This window comes from Zosterops lateralis (genome assembly GCF_965231275.1).
Source record: "Zosterops lateralis genome assembly, chromosome: Z".
Lineage (NCBI taxonomy): Eukaryota > Metazoa > Chordata > Aves > Passeriformes > Zosteropidae > Zosterops > Zosterops lateralis.
The window spans coordinates 4,789,504-4,805,638 of record NC_139800.1 but is presented as its reverse complement, the minus strand read 5'-3'; the positions used below and the strand labels follow the sequence as shown (position 1 = coordinate 4,805,638).

The following is a 16,135-nucleotide window of genomic DNA, read 5'->3' as shown; positions in this document are numbered from 1 at the left end:
GACATGCATACATCAAAATCAGTGAGAAATTAAGTCCTAAGTGTTACTGCATACATTTGTCATATTTAATACATAAATAAAACCAGAAGAATGATTAAACAGATGATAAATCGATATAATAAGTGTTATAAAAGGAGAAAGCAATTAGAATCTAGATATATGATTTGCTGCAAGACTGAGACTTGTAAGAGCTTGTGCAAAACAGAGTTGCTTTTGCTTATAAAAGACAAATACATAACAAAATCAGTTCTGGTGTGGTTCCCCTATGCAATTTCAAACAATAATTATTAAAAAAACCTTCTAATTCCCATCACCATGTACAGGATATTTTCTGGGTACCTGTGTTCTCTAACAACGTCTTTGGTGTGTTGGGTCTGTTAATTATTTCTACAAGCTGGTGCAAGACCATTGGAATATAAGGCTGCATTTCTATACCTGAAACAACAATTGAAAAAAATCAGAAGAAAATGACCATTAATATACATAATGTAAACACAACATGTACACTTAACTTACTAACAAGAACAAGGACAACAAATATAATTTAAATATTAACATAAAGGTATCACTTTAAAAAAATTCATCTAAAACACCCAGTCAAATAATTCTAAATGTGCAAAGATTTAAAGAAAAAAATAAAATCTTACCCATCTGGATAGAGATTTCTCCAATTGCCCAGGTGGCATTGTTACACACAGAAATGAATTCGGGGTTTAGGTTGGTTCCCAAAATTGGCATGAAATCAGCTAGAAAGAACAACATTTTAAAAACTCATCACACAATACAACCATCTTGTCCCAATATTTTATGATTGTGAGAAGAAAAAAAATAAGGGAAGTTTTAAAAAAAGAAAATGTAATACTATTTAAATACTTGGAAAGTGTTACATTCAAATTAACAAAAGCTATATATTCTAGCTACATATATCAGATTAACCTGGAATTTAGAACCTAAGCAGATAAACGCAAATATTTTCAAATTATGCTTTTAAAATCTTCTTAGTGGGGTTTATCTTTATGTAACTTTCATAGAAATCTTCTCTCCTTTCCTTGCTCAGGGGAGAGGAGAGAGAGGAAGAGAAGAAAAAAAACCACAGTTACAAGCACTAGTGGTTTTGTCATATGGCTGAACAAATCACCTGGATAACCATGTATTCAGCTACCCTTGAAAAAACAATAAACACTAGAAGGCAATCGTGTTTTTGATTAAATTTTAAGAAAAGTGTGTCAAAAATGTCATTATAACATGTGCCAAATTAATTTTAAGTTCCAAACCTATCCAAGCATTCATTTGGCAAGGGCATCTCAACAGTATCTGTGGGAAGTGAAAGAGCAAATATTGTGGAAGTGTATCACTGATGCTACTTCCAACAGAAATAAAAAACAAAGCAGAAAAAAAGAGTAAAACTTATCCTCTAGCCCATTTTTAATCTTATATATTATATATATTTTTACTTAACAATAAGTTCTGGTAGAACAAAAAGAGCTATAAAACTGAAGAAAAAAATTAACTTCTGCACTATCCACAAAAATAGGAACATATTTTCTAAACACACAAGTCAAGGGAAAAAAGACTACAGACTCTTGTTGATAAAGGAAAATTACTATGTATAAAAATATGAAAAGGCAACCCATAGAATAGGGAGCATAACAATGGCTAATACAACCTCTCAGACATCTGCAAAACAAATTATTATACATGTAAAACAAACGTACCGATGCAAGGTTTAACATGCTGAAAACATGCCTTTGTCAGGTCACCTAACAATGCAAAAGAACTCTGCCGTACCTCAGGCATTTTGTCCTAAAGAGAGGAAGAAAAAAATTACAATTCTAGAAGAGTTTCTGATTCTCTGAATAAAGAAAACGTGTGGATCAAATAGCTTACTCATCTCACCTGCATGCATTGATACATTAGTGTCAGGATATTGCTGCGAGCCACTAACTGTTCAATGTTGCCTCCGAGTCCTTCAGCTAAACCACTGAGTAAATCAAGAGCCACAATCATGAAATCTTTATCTGGAGCCTCATATTGATCTGGCTGAGCATTATGCAACTGTAACAAATAAGTACACATTTTCAAAATCATACTAGATTTCTCAGGAGCATGCATAAAAAAGTTGCAGACTGCAACTTCATTTTAGATATTCAATTTTCCTGCACACCTCTAATTTTACATAGTTAACACTTTGGTTTAGCAAAGTAACATTGGAATAGTTATAGCAAAATACCATGGCTTGTGCAAGTGTCTTCTGCACCAGATTTACACAACGCTGGTACACAGGTTCACAGTATGGAAGAAAGCCAGATTGCAAGGCAGTAGCAACTGACGACAGGCACTGGAATTAAAAAAAAAAGGAGAGAGAAAGGAGTCACTACTTTTCTTCACATCCCTGAAGAGTCTTTTACTTGGGAGAGGCGGTTTGGAATGTTATCAGGATTTTAAGTACACCAACATGTAACTGATTAAGTAAACACAACGTAGAGAGGCAGTACTGATTTAGCTGAGCCAAGGCAACTATCAGCAAGTTGTTATCACTCCTGCCTACGCCAGTTGAGAAAATTTCTCAGCAGCAGCATCTTCTTAGAGGTAGCCAAGAAAATGCATACAAAACCAGTTACAATAATTAAGACAGCACTTACACCAAGCTGCAGTACCTTGACCATGAACAAGCCCTTATATATATAACCTAGGAGTTACAAAACTAATTTTTCTAGAGGTGTTTTCCTCTAGAGGTGCTTCACACTCAGCAAGTACAGAGCATCAGACTACATGGCCTGGTTCATACCTTCAGCTTGTCTGACAATAGTTTTAATGGAGGGATGAAGGGAAAGCAAGGAGAAAGAAGACAAGAATAAAAGGAGGATAGAATCCTTTTTTCCCTAAAGAAAACATTCCAAAATGTCAGAAAAAAATCTAAAGGATTTCTGCTAAACCTAAGGACATTTATTCAGTCATAAAGTTTTCTTACCACAGTCAGAGTATTTTTTCCCTAATGTAAAATAGCTAAAAATGTCAGCTTTTATAGTCACATTTACTAGCAGGAACACCTTTAGCATAAAGCTATAATTTTTAAAATAATTTTTAAAGAAATATTCACATTTTAACATTTACCTCTAATAAAGGGAAGAGATCTTTATCTTCATCTTTCAGCATGTTCCACTTCTGGATTAACGGAGGCATTAGCATCTGAATATATTCCTGTTTAGGATGAAAATTTAGGATGAAAATTTAGACGCTGAAACACTTTACTGCATACCACTTTATTTCAAACTTTAAAAAGAACTGAGATATATTCTACTTTTTCAAAGAACAGAACAAACAGGTGTACTGTAATTCAATCACTGTTGCAATTCATAGAAATATTTTAATATTAGAATTCACAATCTGTGTTTGATGTTTTTTCCTAAAGCACATAAGTCTCTTTACAAAGAGAATCTCTTCCTCCAGGTTTGGTTTCAGCATAGCTGCCTGGGTTATCTATCTGACTGCCACAAGGTGTACAGAAAACATTTTCATATTTACATTATGCCTCTACATCTGCCCCCTGCTTTTCTTAACCATCTTCTACTGCCCTGATGCTACAACCCTATCTCCATGCACACGAGTTCTGAAAATTCTGCCTCAAACTAACCATCCACAAAGAAAGTAATTTCCTGTCCTTTCAGAAGGAGGCACTTAGCCTCTCTATATAAAGCTGGCTTCCTTGCCACAGCACAGCCCCAGTCACAAGGACATTAAGCAAGGCACCTCTAGAGCGCTGTTGCTCATAGAAGGTATCCAAAGAGCCAACAGATTTTGTTATGTCCAGAGGAATGAAATTCTAACCAACTAAACAAAGTCCCACCCTCATCAGGAGCTGCCATTTAACTTCCTCCTGGTACTGTCAAATGTCAACGTGGCCAGGCTAAGACAGAGACTTAAAACAAGTCCTTTGATGGTTTGGGGTCCACATGGCAACTAAAATACCATGGAGTAACTAAAAAATTTTTTTTTTTTTTCTAGGATATCTATGTCATTTGAAGTGCTACAGAGAAATAAAACAAGTTTCAATAACCATCATAAGATGCAAACATGTACATCTTCTACTAATTAATACATGTACTCTAAAAAAAACCCCACCAGATTTCCCTGTGTGTTATCTGTGCTTTGTCCAAATACTGACATCTCCTCTCAAGCTAAAAAACTTGAAGCATGAAGAAAAAATCATGATGAATGGCCCATTTCATAACACATCACACACTTTTGTTTGTTCACTCAAAACAGCAAATATTTGTGTAGTGGGAGAATTATGTGCAGTCTATGTATTTTATCTGTAAGCATGTAACACTAATAAAAGGTGCACAGAAACAGCATTTCTGGTTTATAACACATAAAGCACACCACGTAAAACACTGAACAACTTTTCAAATATAGTAACTCCTTCTGTAGAACATAAGGTATACTCACTGGTTTATTTAGATGATGTCCTACAGAATCTGCTAGGGTTCCTATAGCATCATAAAGAATGAGCAGGTTTTTATGCTGGTATTTACTAAATGCGAAGACCAAAGTGTCAAGTATATATGCAAGATAAGGAACAAGCTCTGTACAAGCCTCCTCTTCTAGAGTAGCAAAGGCACTGAAGGACAATAAAACAGGTTAGTACTTTGGAAATAATGAAACAAGACAACCCTAAAATGCACCACTTAACTTGTTTCTGTTTAAACATAAAGCTCTATTTAAGTCTTTAAATTCATGCAAGATAAGCTTCCAAAAATGTAATACTTAAATAACTTCAATCTTTTTTAACTGAACACAGAACCACCCGTAAGGATCTAGTTCTTACATTGTCAAGAACAAATCTTAAAATATTGCCATAAAACTCATTAGGAATACATGGAAACCCACACTAAAAAGAAAAGCATTAGCAGAAAAGTTACAAAACACTAACTAAAATAGAAGGAACCACAACAAAAGCTGATTATTTAAGTTAAAAGTGGAGCACTATCTTTAATGTACCCAGTAGCTGCACCTAGAGATTTTGGTGCTGCTGTGCCAGTACAATACAAACATCACTCTGTACTCAGCTGTTCACTACACAGAAAAAGATATAGAAAGACATGGAAAACTAAAAGCAAATACAGAGGATGCACAATTTTAGCTGCTCTTGGTCAAAACACAAATCATGACATCATGGAAACTTTTCAGCTTGTCTATCCAGCGTTTCAATGGCAGCATTAAGAAAACCCATTCAAAATGAAACAAAACCAAAAAAATCCCCTCACACCAGAGACACTGCTTCAGAGAAACATTAAGGAAAGGAAAAAATTACAGAGCTATTGAAGATTTACTGGCCTAGCTTTGTCAACAGGATTTTTATTAGCTTGTTTCTGCACTAAAAATGCATGCATCATTGCACGAGGTGAACAATCAATTTGTGTGCTACCAAATACAGAAAATGAAGTGTTTTTAAACACAACAGAACTGTGAACTCTAAATGGCTAGCATTCTTACTTTAATTAATTAATTATTTTTTAAAAAGAATTATTATTAGTATTCTTTCAGAAAGGCACACAATTTAAGCAGGAAAATGTGTTTCACTAAAACATCATTCTGTGTGTTGCCAGCTAAAGCAGCAGTTTCTTAGAAGTACAGAAGTGAATGTTAAGACATCTGCTCTACAGAAGTCAGGAACATAACATACAGTATCCTTTGACCAATCTTCAATTTGGAAGACATAAACAATGTATGCAACTGTTCAGTGTTGGGAGGAAGCCCCTTGTTGTTGCCTGAGAAGGTTCATTGTATTTCCTTACAATCTAAACAGCTAATAAATATGTTTTGACTTGTAATAACTCTACATTTTCCTTATAGTGAAGTTTCCCAGTTTATTTTTAGCTGCAACAGTAATTTCAGTGAATCTCTGTTCTAAAGAAAGTATTTGAAAACATGCTTTAATTCTCATATTGGACTTATAATTTAAAAAAATCAGGTGTACTGTCATTTTTAATATTTCCCTTCTAGATTTCCTGGTTTCCCTGGCCCATTGCACGTCCTTCATAAGCACCAGCAGGTGAGGTTATTTAACTACACCACAACACAGCTGTGTTCAACTAAATGCAGATTTTCAGCCATGTTTTGGACAAGGAAAGCTAGAAGAGAAGTGGAGGATTTTCCTTTGGGGAGTTTTTTTTTTGTTGCTTGTTTTTGTTTGGTTTGTTCGGTTTTGCATTTGTTTGGGTTTTTTTTAATAGAATAAATAGAGAAGACTTCAAAGCTCCCCAAACTTGCTAGCCAAAGTTTTGCAGATATTTGGAAACAAAAGGAAACAGTGTTTAATTCCTAAATCTTAATAAGTACCTTTCATAAAGTCATTGTTTCTGTTCTCAGGCAAGGATATATATTCCTTTTGAACAAAGCTTAAAGAACCCTGAACTCCTCCTTGTCCTTAGGCACAATTGACATTTAGGGGTGGATGTTATTATTATTATTGTTGTTGTTGTTATTATTATTAGGTGTTCAGAGACAAATGTAGCTGCTTCTTGAAGAAACACTGAAAGCTTGCTGTAAACTGACATGTAAATTTTTTTGATGCACAAGGGGGTGCACATATTCCCATTCCATTAATGTTGCTTCCACTAATTAAGCAATTAATTTTTATTTGTTTTAAAGAAGCAGACAAGGGGGAGAGGGGAATCTTACTTTCCAACATCTTGTTTCAAGAGGAAGACAATATCTCTTGAAATGATCATAACTGAAATGTTTTGGTAATGCTGAGCTAAGTATAAACAGTTTCAATAATCCAGTAGGACAACTTTCCACCGCAATCAGTTCTGACTGTGTTCATAGACATCTTTTAAAAATGCCAAATTTCTGGTCAATGAAACAGCATAATATTGAAATTAAATGTTGCAAACAGCTAATTTAGTACAATAAATTATTTAGGCTGGTGTTTTACATATCCTGAAACCAAAGTACACAAGAGAAACAGACATTAACTTTTTCCATAGTATTATAATTCAAGAGAAAGTTGCATCTACTCCGATTTAAGAGAAAGAATACATTGAGAGCTAGAAATGGAGTCACGCATTCACTGATAAGGGCGAGAAAACAGCTTTCCATGGGGAAAAAAAAAACAGTGCCATGGAAAGTGATGTTTGCTTAAGCCTTGGCTTACCTGCAGGCAGCTTCTTGTACTCTCTTGTTGCTATCCAAGATACGCTTTAGCAACTCAGTCATTAATGGCTTCAAGTATGTGTCTGGGGGTTGGCTAACGACCCAGTGTGCATAGCGACTAAGAGTCCAGCATGTAATGGAGCGCACAAGAGCCTTCTTGTCGGACAGGCACTGAATAAGGTGAGGGATTAGCTCTGGAAGATATGGAATCATACCCTGCATGCAGCCTGCAAAGAAAAATATAGCCATTGCAGTACCAGGATTAATGAAAAATTCCATTCTGTTTCCTGTGAGAGACATATTTTCATTCTCTATCACATCGCGCAAAGTTAAAAATACAAATATTTTAACAAAGCAAGTCTACCTAATTTATATAAAGTCCTAAAAAAACCCCTAAATTTATATAAAGTTCTAAAAAACACCCCTAAATTTATATAAAATTCTAAAAAGTACATTATAAAACTTATTTATAATTATTATATTATATAATTAAAAATTTATAATTATTATATTATATAATTAAAAGTATTAAAAGTATTAGATAATAATTAAATCTTCAAATAAAGTTACATTATTTTCAATTACATTTCTATGTCAGTGCTTTCCCAGTCTCCAGAAATTCTGCTTTATTGAATACCGTATAGTAAGTACATACAAATAAAGTTTCTTAAGCTTGAAGTTCCTACTTCAGTCTGCTCAGAATAAGCAAGAAAATACCAAGCAGAGGAAGACTGTCTTGACATCTAATCATCACATGAAAAAGGATTCCTTAAGAAATTAAATTTTCTTTGTCTTTTCTAAAATCACACAAATATTGACCATGAATAAAAAACTGCACACTTCAAGTCAGCAAGGGCAGCAACACACTGAGATGTGCCAGAAGTACTAACTTCCATCTTGCTGGACTTCAAATCAAAACCAATTAAAACTTTTCTAGTAACAGTAAAAAAAAGTATGCTCATTAGACACTAAGGAAAAAAAAAATAATTTAGGCAAGAACCCAAATCTACTTCAGCTCGCAAAAGGGACAGAGATGCTGGAACTTCAGGCAAAAAGCCAAGCAAGACTGTGAGTAAGTCAAAAAGAATAGAAGTTAGCCTATTTTAATTAGAGAACAATCTACAAAAAGCACCTTAGTGTACTGAAAGCACAGGAGTGGTCATCTCCATTTCTGAAAACACTTAAAATCTAAGGCAAAAATCTATTAAATACTTATCTTCTATGAAATCAAGGTAGTATTTTGAGAGACATTAACACCTCTATACTGCAACGTTTAGAAAAGAAGAAATTTTAAAAATCAGCAACCTGATATGAACTGTTGCCTTACCTTCAGCAATTGCACCAAGAACAAGGATACCAGATTCTTTAACTACCCACTCAGGGTGGAAGAGCAATTCCTTCAACAGTGGCAAGATGTGTGGCAGAAGTTCATCACGAAATACATTAGCTAGGACATCTAGAGCAGCAGCAGAACATTTCCCTGAAGGGAATTAACAGTGTTAATCTCTCTTTATTATACAAACAGTTGTAGTTAGGCAATATAATCCCCTTTTTAACTCTGAGCTGCCAGTGGATTCTCAGGAGGGAACATCCACTCCGTTACACTCCAGATGAATCCACTGTGCTCCTGTGCAAAGCCACAGCTCTCAGAAAGCCATTTTTTATTATAATATAAATTCCTTCTTAATCTGTATAAAGAATTGCACTGGTCTCATTAGTAAGCAACGTTGCTAATTGTCAGGCTATGCTGGTGACTCCTCTCTGTTCAGATTGGAAGTCAAATATAGAACACTGGATACAAACCAGGGTACATAATTCTCTCAAATCCAGATAATGTATGTCATCACAGATTTCTGAACTGTTCTTCTCTTTGTCTTTTAGGCCACCATTCCTGAACAACTTCAGCTTTCTTTTTAATTTCATTTTAATCAAAACCATGCATCACAGGGCACGTTATGTCATTGGAGTCTCTTTCTCAGAAAAAGCATATTTAATTCTGCAATCTCCACACACAGCAGTGACAAAAAGAGCATTAAGAATATAAAACTACACTTTTTCCCCAAGACATAGCTTTACAGAAACAAGCATATTTACACTCATATTTTCAACAACAATAATTATTCAGATATGTCTTGAAATTATTTAACCATAAGCCTGAAGCTACATTCACCTGTTGTGAAAACTTGTGGCCTTGGGGGAAAAAGACCTTATGTGGCTGTGCCCACATAGCATTATTCCATAATGAGTTTGTTTGCAAAGAAAATTCAAATCAGACTCGTCAGAATTTCACTAGCCTTTTTCTGTCACTGAACTTAAAAAATGGTTTGTGGTGTTTTCTTTCTTTATAACATACCCTATGTTATAACATATAACATAAATTTCCTTACAACGTAGCCTAAAGGTCCTATGACCCTCACAACAGGCCATCCAAACTCTGGTTTCCTCAGAGCCATCTCCTACCTTCACAACTAAAGTACTGTATTGAGAAGCCAATTCCTCACTGAGAAAAGAAATACCTTTAATGACCACAGGTATTCACATACATTCTACTAAATTAATAAAAAATAAGCCAAACCAAACCACCCAGTTTTAGAGGGATGACTGAAATTTTAAAAAGCATTATTAAGCTTGCTCCAGTTATCAATGTGCAAAGCTCTTTTTCCTGCTTTTTAAACTGAACTTAAACAAATTTTAAAGGATTTTTATTATTTCCATAGAAGTAAAATTTTGAGACCAAAAGCTCCACTGAATTGTATCAAACAAATATTTGTAACTTGATCTGCCACATTCAAAATAAGCTTACAGATGGATAGCTTTTGCCAATACAGTTATAAAATCAAAGTGTCATCTCAAAGGCTCCCTCCTCCAACACACCCACCAATTATGTCAGCAGTTAGTTATTTTTGTAGTCAAAATCAAAGTTTGTATATATTCCTTATATACAAACTTCTCTTTTTACTGTGGTTCTTGTATCATGCAAGTAACTCTAGTTCAAAGCATTTCACACATTACTTTGACCTACTTAAATTCCAGTCAGAAATAGTATCATCATCATCAAGTTCATCATCATCATCGTCATCATCTTCAATACCATCCTCTTCATGTTGCTGAGCCACCGTCTTCGAACGATGAAAACGAGGCCTTATATCCTGCTCACTATCTGGAATAGCTTCGTCTTCTTCAACATCCCCCTGCCATCAAATTGTTTTATTAGATAAACTACTACAACTGTGTTGCTTAAGGAAGTTAACAGTGCAGTTTTAGTTCAAGATTTTTTAAGTGTGTCAAAGATCCACAACCCACGTAAGCTGCTCCACTAAAAAAAAAATGCCACTGGGTTCTGTGTTTTACTGCTGCATTTACCAGAAAAGCAACATAAAAACACAAGCAAGGGAGGTATTGCTCACCCCTAAAGTAACCTTCTTGTTAAGAAATTACCCAGTGGAAATGGAGTAGAAAAAGCGATTGAGAAATACGGATACACAGACATATGTAGTGATGGCAAAAGCCATGTATTCAACCTAGAGGGCATTAGAATTAGTTCTGAACGTTTTTTTAATGCTGCATTCTTGCAGTAGCTCATGGTTATAGTATCCCAGCTCTGCTAAACTGTGTGGGAGGGGACTGAGGCAAAGCAGGAGAGACACAAATTCTTTTCCAATAAACACAGCATCAGTTGCATTTAGTATCTGGAACAGCATACTTTGCCCCAGAAAGCCAATTCTCTACTGAAGAGATGATAGGGTAGATCTGCCCATTCTGAACTGAACCATTCTGATTTATAGGTCAGAACCTAATCAACTATTCCAACAGAGTGAAAGAAACTGATGCTCACCTTCAACAGAATAATATCAATCTCTGAATATTTCATACCATTAACGAGCACAGGTATCAGCCTGCAAAGAAATATTTATACATATTAAAGTAACATATAAAAAAGCAGACAATTTTTAAGTTATACAGGCCATAATTTTGGTTCTAACCCTCAACTCCCACTCAAAGAGAAACACTTTAGCCTGATAAAAAGAACTATTACCTAAACCAAGTTCCATGTCATGAGATTCATCAATACTTTGTAATAAGAAAAAGTGTTATTTCAAATTACAAACTCATCCAGAGGCACCTTTCAGAAATTACATCTATAGGTTTTCAGTAAGAATTCAAACTCCCATAATATGCATGATAGATTGACTCTTACCAACAGTACTTGGCACTTTATCTACTTGTCACTGAAGACTCTACCTCATTACTGTTAAAGATGGAGCCCTAACTACATTAAACTCTCCTATCACCTCGTGCTTACTTCAGTAAGACAATTCCACATTGCAAAAATCTTGACTAATCCATACCAAGATTTACTTAATTATTAACAGGTTATGGTTATAAGGCTCCAACTGTACAGATGTAGAGCCAAAAAGGTACTAAGGAAAAAAGTAAAATACTTCCCTTTAAAACATGTTCATCACAACAAAAGAAAAAAAACTAAGAATATATAAGCCAAATGAAACTAATAATAACCATGGATGACGCAGCAACAGTGACAGACTCAATCTTGCTATATTCTGCAAGTGAATATTGTTTTTGCTCTAACATTCACACACTGCAATGCCACATTATGCTCTAAACTTTAAATGAAGGAATAGTAAGTATAAACATTAGCAGCAATTCATTGGCATTTCTGCAGCATACTTTGTGGAGTATTCATATTATAAAAAAGCCTACAGGCATAAAATGGAACAGATGTTAGAAATCACATAAACAAGTTTTAAGATCTTGTCCCACTTCTAATTTAACATACAAAATTTTAAGATTATCAAGCACTGACAAGCTTATATAGCTCCCTATAGGAGTCAAACAGGACTCACCAATAACTAAGTTGCCTTAAACATACGACATATAAAGATCATGGGGAAAATGTGGTGTAATTCTTATTAATTTACTTTTCCAGAAATTTAAAAGCTTTTTTAAAAAAATAATATGATGCTGTTGCAGTGTCAAGGTTCATGTAGGCCAAAAGAGATTTAATACTAGTAGTTATTAACTATGTGGTGTGTGTTGGGAACTTGTGCTAGGTACTATCATTCTTTTGCCTTTTGGACTACAAAAGTAGGAACTAAATCTCTCCATTTTGAAATTCAAAAATAATTTCTTGTAACACTTATTCTCCTGGCTTTAACTCCTAGTCTTTCTCCACCACAGTACATGTTTTAATCTCAATTTTCTACTTTTTAATAGGTGAGGAAAACTAAAATTTTGCTTTGTTTAATTACTTCACATCTATAATGCTTATTTTTGCTGAGAATGATGTGTCTCTTCTGCAATTGTGTTCTTCTACTCAAATCTTGAGAGAACTCCTCTCTCTTTAGTTAAAAAATGTTCAATGCATGTGTGAAAAGAGTGTATTTGCTGGCAACACTGAAGAACTAATTTCCTTCTGTAAAACACTTCAGATTAGTCTGGAAGAGTTTGCAAACACTGTTGCAGACAAAAGACATTTGCACTACACACATGGATATTTCCTCCCATACAATCAAAGATCTATCTCTTGAAAACTTTTTGCAACTCTGAAAAACTATGTTTTACAACTTAAACTACTATTAGGATGCAGAAGTATGAAGGAACAAATTGTACAGGCTTTCTTCAAGTTTAACTTGTAACAGTGATACAAAATTGATTTCTAAATCCAAGTCCTGTCATTTTGTTTTATGCTCTTTTTAAAATGAAGAACCCTTTGCATGACTATGCACATTGAAGCACTGCACAGAGATGCCGAACATCAGCAGTAGTCAAGACAACATGTTATGGTTCACCAGATATTAGAGGCAATGTCACATGGAGTTGTTCACTTAAGTGCATTTTACTGTATCTTTGTATTCATGTGAAGCATAACAGCTTGTTAAATTCGAGGTAGGCACTACAGTGACACAGTAAATTGTTTCTGGAGTTCACTGGGTCTGAAACCCTCAGAAGTCTTTTCAATTTTACTGTTCACAAGAACTAGCTATGGAATTCTTCTAAGCATACTTTAAGCCATATACAGTGTCTCTAAGAGTACCTATGAACAAGTCAACTGAAGTTTTAAGAGGACAGTCTCAAAATAAATATGAGTTGTAATTCTTTATACTTACTTAGTAAGATGCCGACATAATACCTCTTTACAAATTGGCTGTTCAGCCAATGTCAGCCAAAATTCACATGCTTCCAAAGCCACATTTTCATCTTGGTCCTGGGTCCTTTGGAGCATGTACTGCACAATATAAAAATAAATTACTTGTATAAAATAGAACATTTATGTTAAAACCTTTTTATTAGTAGCTCAAAGAGCATCTCAGCAATGTAAAATAACGTGCTTTATCCTGGTTATGGTCAACACGCCTGAAAAAGTAACATCTTCAATGTGTAAACTGGTGCTGTTTCAGCACTAGTGCCAGATTTTTACCATAATCTTTGCACTTAGGGTCAAGCAATGCCTGGCTGTGATACCAGCCATTTTGGGATAATTGATTTAATGAAGAATAAACAACTAAACATGCACTGCCTGTCAAACACAATGTCAAGTTGCAATTAGACAAGAATAATGTTTTGCAATCTTAGTCTTAAAGGGAAACAATGAGCCAGCAAGTGCAAGAGCAACACACCTGTTCTGATGAATGCTTTTTATTTATTATTTCTGCAACGTCAAACAGGGGAATCTGCAGAACATCTAGGAAATGAGACTCACCTCAACTATACTAATCATATGAGGAAGAAGGCGATCCATCCGAACTTCCAGCAGCATTACCAGAGCACGACAAACATTTTTGCGTACTTCAGGCTCCTCATCACCAGCCAGTGCAAAAAGATTCTATTGGAAAGTAGCAACAAGCTGAAAAACCTCAATTCATCAAGTTCAACTTGTATTAGAATTGACATTACTGGCTGACTGAAGGAGATGTACTTCTGCACTCGTCCAAAGCACACCTCAGAATACTATTTTATTTTTTAAAGACATATTGGTTAGCAAATTAATTCTTCAGTCTCTCGTATATTTTATACATAAATATGACACTGTGTATTAACACTAGTATAAGAACAGTACTTCTGCATTATTTTTTCCTCCTAAACATAAACTGTGTCAAATAAGAGGACCAAATCAAATACTCTAGACAGCCCAGAATCTTCTTATCCAAGTTCAGCAACAGTATTTAGACAGGCAGAGTTGCCCAGTGATATGCAATTCTCAGGAAAGGTAAGAGACAGACTGCTGCCATTACTTTTGCATCTTTACACAACAAGAGCTTTTCCTACTCAAGAAAAGGAAACATCTTTTGAAATACACCTACTTGTTTTGCTTACAGGGTGGTTAGCTCTGAGCACAAGCATACAGGGTGAACTTCAATCTATGGGGGCTGAAGCTAAGAATGGGCAAGAGAAATGGGGAGCTTAGGGGTAAAGGTGGTTGTAAAATGTAGTTCAAACCTCTGGATAAATTGGATAGGTAATTTGACTTAAACCTCCAACCAAGAATACACACCCACCTCAATAAAAGAATCTATGTGCAACATAAGAGCTTGAGTTCTGCTGATGATAAATTGATTGACGCACGCCACTGCATGAGACCTACAACAGACACAGTTAAAATATATATGTTTCATGAGTTAAAAACATTTTTTTAAAGTGTACTAAGGCATCAAAAGCATATACCAAATATCTTTCAAAGCAAGAGAGAACAAATCTGTGCATCTGTAGCAACACCAAGTAAAATTACTAAACTACATTTCAAGTACTGCCCTATACTCTGATATACCTAATAAACATTTAAAAATAAAGTATTCAGTATAAAGCCTACTATAAAGGCTAGGATGACTACAGCTGGCATATTTGTTCTGACAGTATGTATGTTCTTTTTGAGCATATTATGACCATGATCTTCTCAGATAATAATAATTCCATACAAGTCAACATGGCAGTATTTTAGCTTGACCTTCTTCATTGCTAAGTATGCAACTGTCTTTGCAATATGTTTAGAATTTACTGAGGCCAGAATGTGTTCACAATATAGATGTAGCTTAGAACAAAAACACACTTGTAGTTGGATAGGCACTAAAACACTTGTGGAAGAAACATTCTAAGAAATGAAGCACTTTTCTTCTATTCCATTTCATGCAAAGCCATTACTTACAGGTCTTTTTCATTCCTAGACACAAAACTCTTCAAAGATTCATTACAGTATTTTTACTACTCTAACTTCAAATTTTTATTCTATTTAGACGTTTCTTGGAAGACTGTGTCATAAAACATTGTTTGAAAGTTGTCTTTTAAGAGCTTTAAAGTATTACACTGACACTTTTCATACCTCAGCACTATGTACTGAACTGTCTGGGTCAGCTTTAAGGTAGTCTGCTTTAAACTCGAAATGTAATTCCGGGACTTTTCTTTTATACTGTTACTTTGGAGAGATTAATCCTGTTTTACAGTGAAAGGATGATGAATCCATTTAATTTGATTCAGCTGGAAGTTCAGTTATATGGAGAATTTTTTCTTCTGTCAGAACTCAGAACATTTTGTCAGCAAAAGAATTTTCATTCTTTCACTGCCGAAATCATTACAAAAGGAATGTAAAATTGTTATTTTTAATCAGAATATTAAGTGTCAAAGCCAGGTAAATAGAAGCACAGGAAAGAAGAGAAAGACTGTACAGTGTGGCAAGGAAAAAAGCATGTTTTTCTGTCTCTCTCACAGCTCCAGAGAATTACTAAGTTCATCTTTTCCACAAGACCAAGTTCACACTTTGTTTCATAATCTTCTTAGCAAGCATCTTTTATAGATGACTTTCTAAACTGTATTAGAATCCTATCATTAGTCTTAGTCTTCACTATCTATTACTTCTGGCAATAAAAAATTGCCACTTTAAAGCTGTCAAATCCAATTTTCAATGAGAAGATAAATCACATTTCACAGAATCACCAAGAATCATGGAATGGTTGAGGTTGGAAAG

General features: G+C 34.8%; 1 protein-coding gene across 1 annotated transcript in view; it reads right to left on the bottom strand.

Moving 5' to 3' along the window:
- The window catches only part of TNPO1 (transportin 1), a 51,959-nt gene that overhangs the window by 9,600 nt on the left and 26,224 nt on the right, over nucleotides 1-16,135 (bottom strand). Inside the window, exons 7-20 of the mRNA XM_083883061.1 lie at nucleotides 14,676-14,757; nucleotides 13,880-14,002; nucleotides 13,287-13,405; nucleotides 10,994-11,054; nucleotides 10,181-10,349; nucleotides 8,486-8,638; nucleotides 7,160-7,385; nucleotides 4,450-4,621; nucleotides 3,115-3,201; nucleotides 2,231-2,338; nucleotides 1,897-2,055; nucleotides 1,716-1,803; nucleotides 648-746; nucleotides 340-435 (exon numbers count right to left, since the gene is read on the bottom strand). Coding sequence (XP_083739187.1) covers nucleotides 340-435; nucleotides 648-746; nucleotides 1,716-1,803; nucleotides 1,897-2,055; nucleotides 2,231-2,338; nucleotides 3,115-3,201; nucleotides 4,450-4,621; nucleotides 7,160-7,385; nucleotides 8,486-8,638; nucleotides 10,181-10,349; nucleotides 10,994-11,054; nucleotides 13,287-13,405; nucleotides 13,880-14,002; nucleotides 14,676-14,757 — 1,742 coding nt within the window. The remainder of the gene's footprint in view (nucleotides 1-339; nucleotides 436-647; nucleotides 747-1,715; nucleotides 1,804-1,896; nucleotides 2,056-2,230; nucleotides 2,339-3,114; nucleotides 3,202-4,449; nucleotides 4,622-7,159; nucleotides 7,386-8,485; nucleotides 8,639-10,180; nucleotides 10,350-10,993; nucleotides 11,055-13,286; nucleotides 13,406-13,879; nucleotides 14,003-14,675; nucleotides 14,758-16,135) is intronic.